The sequence below is a fragment of the Gossypium hirsutum genome, chromosome A04 (assembly GCF_007990345.1).
Source record: "Gossypium hirsutum isolate 1008001.06 chromosome A04, Gossypium_hirsutum_v2.1, whole genome shotgun sequence".
Lineage (NCBI taxonomy): Eukaryota > Viridiplantae > Streptophyta > Magnoliopsida > Malvales > Malvaceae > Gossypium > Gossypium hirsutum.
Window position 1 is genome coordinate 86,232,168 of NC_053427.1, and position 6,738 is coordinate 86,238,905.

Genomic DNA, 6,738 nt, shown 5'->3' on the forward strand with positions numbered 1-6,738 from the left:
ATTTTATTTTTATAAAGTTAGAAAGTCAAATAAATTATTATACCTTATAATTATTTATCTAATTATAATTGAATAAAATTTTTCAATTCCCATTAAATTCCTAAAAATAAAAGTGTAAAAGTAAATCTTATATTTTGACAAAGTATAAGGACCAAGAGCAAAATTACACCTTAATATTATGAAGTTTAAATGTACGGTCATTGTCACTACAGATTCAGGGAAGATTCAGATCAGTTTCTTCATCTCACATTATTCATCACTTGTGTTAAACCACGTGGCAGGATTATACTATGGTAGGTACAAAGATAGCTAAAGAAAATCTAGCCAGCACAACTGAAACGACATCGTTTGTCCCTTAGCCGTTATCAACTCCTCGAAGGGCAAAGTCAGGGACATTTATGGAAAACGGAACCACCATGTTCAGATAAATGTCAACCCCAGCGGTCCTCATTCGCGTGACAACACGCTCCTTTTGATCCAAAAGTATTTAGTTGGTACCTAATTTTTTTATACCTATTTAGTAATTGAATTTCTATTCCATCACACGCATTGCCCCAATTTATTAAACAGAGTTAAATTTTTAAGTGTTAACATATAGTCTTCCCTTAAATTAGTCTAAACGTATATAATTAGTATCTGAACTTTTCAAAAGAGTACCTAATTGGTACTTGAACTTGTCCAAAAAGTTTTACTTTTTAAATTGATGAGTTAATACATAGTTTCTACTCAGAATGTGTCCAAAAGTACTTAGTTGATACCTGAACATGTATTTCGTCACCCAGGTTGGTACTTTCGCACTAACATCGTTAGTTTATGCTAACGTGACACTAATGACAAATCTTATAGCGACACGTGGTAGCCTTTTAAGCTTGAACTTGAATATATACAAGCTTAATCGAGCTCAAGTGCGAAAATTGATAAACGAGCTTAATCAAGCTCAATCTTACAAATAGATGTTCAATCAAGTTCAAATTGAGTTTTGAACTCCAAATTTCAAGTGAAGATTGAGCTTACCCATTTTTTAACTTAGCTTGGCTCAACTACAGCCCGAGTTTTAACCTTTTTCGTTTGAGTAAACTACACCCGAGATTACTTAACTATTAGTAAGTTTAAGTTTTGCTCACTAAACTTAAAAAAATTACAAAATGGTCACTGAACTATTCAAAAGTTTTCATTTAAGTTACTGAGCTATTAAAATCATTGATGTATGGCCTTCTCTATTCACGCTGCATTGCCTACACCAATCAAGAGCTCTTCTTCCCCTTCTATTCTATAGTTCCTTTTTTCTTCCTTCATAAAATAACTTTGAATGTCATAAACCTACGAACCAAAATCTAAATAACTTTTTTCTAATCTCCGACACTAACTGTCAAATCGACTTGGATCTAAGGTATGTTCGTCTATTCATTGATGGGTACTGATCACTATACTTGGGGTTCAATAGTTCAATGACTTAAATAAAAACATCTGAATAGTTCAACAACTTAAATGAAAACTTACGAATAGTTTAGTGACAATTTTGTAATTTTTTAAAGATAAATGACCAAAACATAAATATATTAATAGTTTAATGACATGGGTATAGTTTACCTTTTTCATTTTTAACGTTGCAGAACGTGCATGACGTTTTCCAAAAACCGCGTGATTAAAACTGATCTCAGTCCTCGACAAGCCTGTGATTAAAGGCTATTTTACCAAACTAACCCAAAAAAATTTAATATTTACAAAAAGGACCTAGGTTTAAAAACAATCACCAAAATGACCTAAAATGAACAGTAGAATGGGGTTTTGGCCTTCTAATGGCGGACACCACATCGTATTTTGGTCCAATGATTGCATGATGATTATGTCAAGCTTTAAAAAATTGATTTTTTTGGTTTTGGCCTTCCAATGGCCGGCACCAGAGTATTTTTTTTTAAATCGTATCATACTGGTATAAAAAAATGAGTATTTAAAAAAAAAATTGGTGCTGGCCTGTCAATGGCCGGCACCAGGTACGAGTATTTATTTTTTATTTTTTTGTTTTGGCCTTCTAATGGTTGACACTAGACAAATTTTTTTTTAAATCTCGTACCTGGTGCCAGCCATTGACAGGCCAGCACCAAAATTTTTTTTAAATACTCATGCTGGTGCCAGCATTAGAAGGCCAAAACAAAAAAAAAATTAAAATCTCGTACCTAATGCCGACCATTGATAGGCCAGCATCAAATTTTTTTTAAATACTTGTGTTGGTGTCGACCATTAGAAGGTTAAAATAAAAAAAATTAAAATCTCGTGCTTTGTGCCAGCCATTGACAGGCCAGCGCCAAAAGTATTTGATTTTTTTTCTTATTGATGCCGGCCATTGACAGGCCAGCACCAAGATTTTTTTTAAATAGTTGTATTTTTTTATACTCGTATGATACTATTTAAAAAAAAATATCCTGGTGCCAGCCATTGGAAGGCTAAAATAAAAAAAATTAATTTTTTAAAGCCTAACACAATCATCAGGCAATCATGGGGCCAAAATACGAGGTGGTGCCGACTATTAGAAGGCTAAAACCCTATTCTATTGTTCATTTCAGGTCATTTTTGTGATTGTTTTTAATCCTAGGTTATTTTTGTAAATATTATTTTTTTTGGGTCAGTTTGGTAAAATACCCACGATTAAACCATTAAACATAAAACATAAAGCCTAAGCAAACGGCCGCAACCTCACCCTCACTTCACTTTACTAACCAACAGCCACCACCACATACCCTTCTGAAACCTCACCCACACCAAACTCCAGAACCAGCCTCCGTTATCAATGGCGATGATATCTACATATTGCCCACATTTCAACGGACTTCACCGATCATCTCCCAAGCTCGACAGTTCTCAATCTCAATCTTTCCTTCAACACATCAACTCTCAGCTTCGCCTTGCTTCGTCTCGTAAACCTTGCAGAGCTGTTACTGCCATGGCCGGTTCCGGAAAGGTAAAGATAAACTGTTACTTGATTTGAAGGCTCTAGAGTTAACCCACCAACCCCCTTTTTTTTAGTACATTTTTAGCCATTTTTATGACTTCGGTAGGTTTTCTAGTTTTGATGTCTGTCAGTCAATACTTAGCAATTAAAAGGAAAAAAAGGGAAAGTTTTAGATGCTGAATCTAGAAATGAATTGCTGATCTTTGTTGGGATTTTGTCTCTTTGTTTAGGTAGTGTATTAAGCATTAAGCTTTAAGCAAGAGGGTTTTCACAATGATATTTGCCAACTTCACTTTTTTTCTTTTGGGGGTCTTTTATTAATGCTTTTGGTAAGTACTGACCTTTCTATTTTTTCTTGCACTTGCAGTTCTTTGTTGGGGGTAACTGGAAATGTGTAAGTACCCTTGTCTCACAGATATGGTGTTAGTCTTTGTTCTCTATATTTGTTCTTGGTTTTCTTCTATTGTTAGCTCTTTGTGCCAAATATGGTGCACTACACTCAATGATTCCGTTAGCATCTCCGTTTACTCCGTATACAATAGTAATGAAGTCCTTTTAGAGTTTTCTTTGTGGTTGTTTGATGTGGAATCTTTCTTGCTAATCTCATTTAATTGTGTTGAGGATCGGTTGGCTCCTTCAGGAGAAGTCTTTGAAGTGTTGTCCCTTGGGAGGTTTTTGTCCCCAGCCTCCATGGAGAGCCAGCATGCTGTAAGCAGCTGCCCTAAGGGCCTGGTTCATGGAGGGGGGCACCTTGACTGTACGCCCACCAAGGTGACCCGAGCATCTCACCCTTGGTAGGGTTTGAACCCCTGACGTATGGCATATAGGTCGCCTTGGTGGGGGTCCAGTAGGCTGCCCAGTGGACGACACTACGAAGACTTCTCATGAAGGAGCGGACCGACCCTCAACAAAATGATACTTATCACTTTGGTTTTTGTTATGACATTAGTGTGAAGTTGACTCTTGCAAGTATTTTGTTCTCATGGTGGTTCTGGTTGCTACCCTCCCCCATTTTGATTTATTTTATCATTGCAATTATTATAAATTGAAATGATCTCCTGCTGCTGTTAATTTTGTGCCTTTTCAAGTGATCTATACCTTTCAAAAGTTTCTCAGCCTTTTCTTTTTCAGACTTCAGATTCTTCAAGTTCGTCATGCCCTGCTAACCCCTTTTCCGAAAGTACTATTGCAATTTTTTCCGTCAATACGATTTCACACTCTATTAGTTGTTATGCCGGGATCTTTTTTATTATGGAACAACTCATGTATGTCTATTTGTTTCATTCTCTAGTTCTATTTCCTTCACTGATGATGTTATTTTTCGTCGTATAGAATGGAACAAAAGACTCCATCACAAAGCTTGTTTCTGACTTGAACAGCGCAAAGTTGGAGACTGATGTTGGTAATTTAGTGCCTTAAATCTTGCAATTTTTGTATGGAACTTGGCTTAGGGTTTATATATGCAAAATTTTATCGGTTTCATATGTGATCCTTGATAAATTATGGAACTTGGATCGGTTTTGTATTTATCAGTTTTCATCAGTATATCATGTTAAATGTTATGAACATTGCTAATAATTCATTACTGTTTGACAGATGTTGTTGTGTCACCTCCCTTTGTTTATCTCGATCAAGTGACAGCTTCATTAACCAGTCGAATTGAGGTATCTGCTCAGAACTCTTGGATTGGGAAAGGTGGGGCTTTTACCGGAGAAATCAGGTTAGCTAACTTTTTCTTGATGAGCTAAACATGTTAATTCTTCATTATTTCGTACCCGAGGGTCTGAAAATTTATTGTATTTTGCCGTATTACTTCATTGGTACTGACATATGGTCCTCATTTCACTCTGCATTTCTTGTAAGTAGGCCTTTAAGTTTTGGGACATCTGTTATTTCATTTGATCTGTTTCCAAACATAGTGGAAGCTAATTCGTGTTTTGTTTTTTAGTTATGGACATCTTTGTTTGCATGTGCCATACTGTTTGATTGAGTTACTTCAAATCTATCCACGTCTTTAATATGATTCATCTGATTATTTCTGTAGTGTGGAGCAATTGAAAGATATTGGCTGCAAGTGGGTCATTCTTGGGCATTCTGAACGCAGACATATTATTGGTGAAGATGATCAGGTAAAAGCTTATGTGCTTAATGTTCTTCTGAGGTGTTAAAGGACTTATCAGAGATTTGTTGTTGTCTTTAGTTTATAGGAAAGAAAGCTGCTTACGCTTTGAACGAGGGTCTCGGAGTAATAGCTTGTATTGGTGAATTGCTAGAAGAAAGAGAAGCAGGCAAAACTTTCGATGTGTGTTTCCGGCAACTGAAGGCTTTTGCCGGTAATCTTTCGTGTCCTCTTTTTGATTTTTGTTACTTTTTTCCTCATGAATTACTTATGTTATCTTGTAAATGTAGAGGAAAGGATCGTGGCCTAACTCTAATGGTTCCATCATTTGCAGATGTTGTACCCAGTTGGGACAATATAGTTATTGCTTATGAGCCTGTATGGGCCATCGGGACTGGCAAAGTGGCTACACCCCAACAAGCTCAGGAAGTGCATGTAGCTGTCCGTGATTGGCTTAAAAAGAACGTGTCTGAGGAAGTTGCATCTAAAACACGTATCATATATGGAGGTAACTCAGATACTATACCATTCTTATATACATGTATTTGTGGTTTATGATATGAGAGAGACATTCTAGGATCGTGTAGGTATGACACATGTTCCCCTTGGGTAAAAGTACTAGAGGCTTTTATATTTGGAGTCAAGTTGCATTTTGCCGTTTTTACTAAAAAATGGGCAAATTAGCCCTTTGTATATTGAATCAAAGAGCAAAATAGTCATTCTGTTAAAAATTCCATCCATTTCTACTGTTAAAAATTGGTCCCTGTACGTCAACACGAGGTACATATGATACATCACATGTAACTGTATGATTAATTTGTCAGCTACATCAGTTTTTAACAGAAGAAATGGATGAAATTTTAATAGAAATGTCCAGTTTGCTCTTTAATTGAACATACAGAGATTAATTTGCCCATTTTTTGAGTAAAGGGGGTAAAATGTAATCTAATTCCTAATACAAGGATCTCTATGATACTTTTACTGTTCCCTTGCTATGATCTCTATGATACTTTTACTGTTCCCTTGCTATGATCTTAGTACAGGGGACGGTCTGTAAGAAGATAGTACTGTAACACATGAAAAAACTTGTAAGAACATACTATCTCTTTTTGGCAGGGTCCGTTAATGGAAGCAACTGTGCTGAGCTCGCAAAGCAGGAAGATATCGACGGGTTTCTCGTAGGTGGCGCTTCCTTGAAGGTATTATTCACTCTGTTCCATTATTAATAAAACATACCGAAATATTATTCGGTTATTCGGTTATGGCATTGCTGACGACCGGATTCAAAATATTTGTTGTTGCAGGGGCCGGAATTTGCTACAATTGTCAACTCTGTAACATCCAAAAAGGTGGCTGCCTAAATATATATGAAGCTGATTGAAAGTAAGAAATAAAGGACCAAAATAAAGAAGCTATTTGAGGTTGAAGCTCATGTGACATATTTAGTGTTATATACCCCCATGGAGTTTTTTGATTACTTATTGAGTTCCATTTTCCCGGAAAATGATAGGAAAAAATGAATTGTGGTGTTGTGAAATAAGTTGAAATTCTCGTTGTAACACTTTATAAATGATCCATGGAAACAAATTGAGGTTGTAACCTATACACGACCATATACTTGAACTTAAATAATTTATCTCTTGTAGGAAAGGTATGCACATTTTCATCA

The 6,738-nt window shown here is 36.0% G+C and overlaps 1 protein-coding gene across 1 annotated transcript; it reads left to right on the forward strand.

Moving 5' to 3' along the window:
• Window positions 1-2,742: 2,742 nt before the first annotated feature.
• Window positions 2,743-6,738, forward strand: LOC107949084 (triosephosphate isomerase, chloroplastic-like). Its single transcript, NM_001327556.1, is given in 9 exon segments — window positions 2,743-2,959; window positions 3,318-3,344; window positions 4,283-4,352; window positions 4,547-4,670; window positions 4,995-5,079; window positions 5,151-5,283; window positions 5,404-5,577; window positions 6,186-6,268; window positions 6,374-6,738. Coding segments are annotated over 9 exon segments (924 nt in total). The 5' UTR covers window positions 2,743-2,788; the 3' UTR covers window positions 6,431-6,738.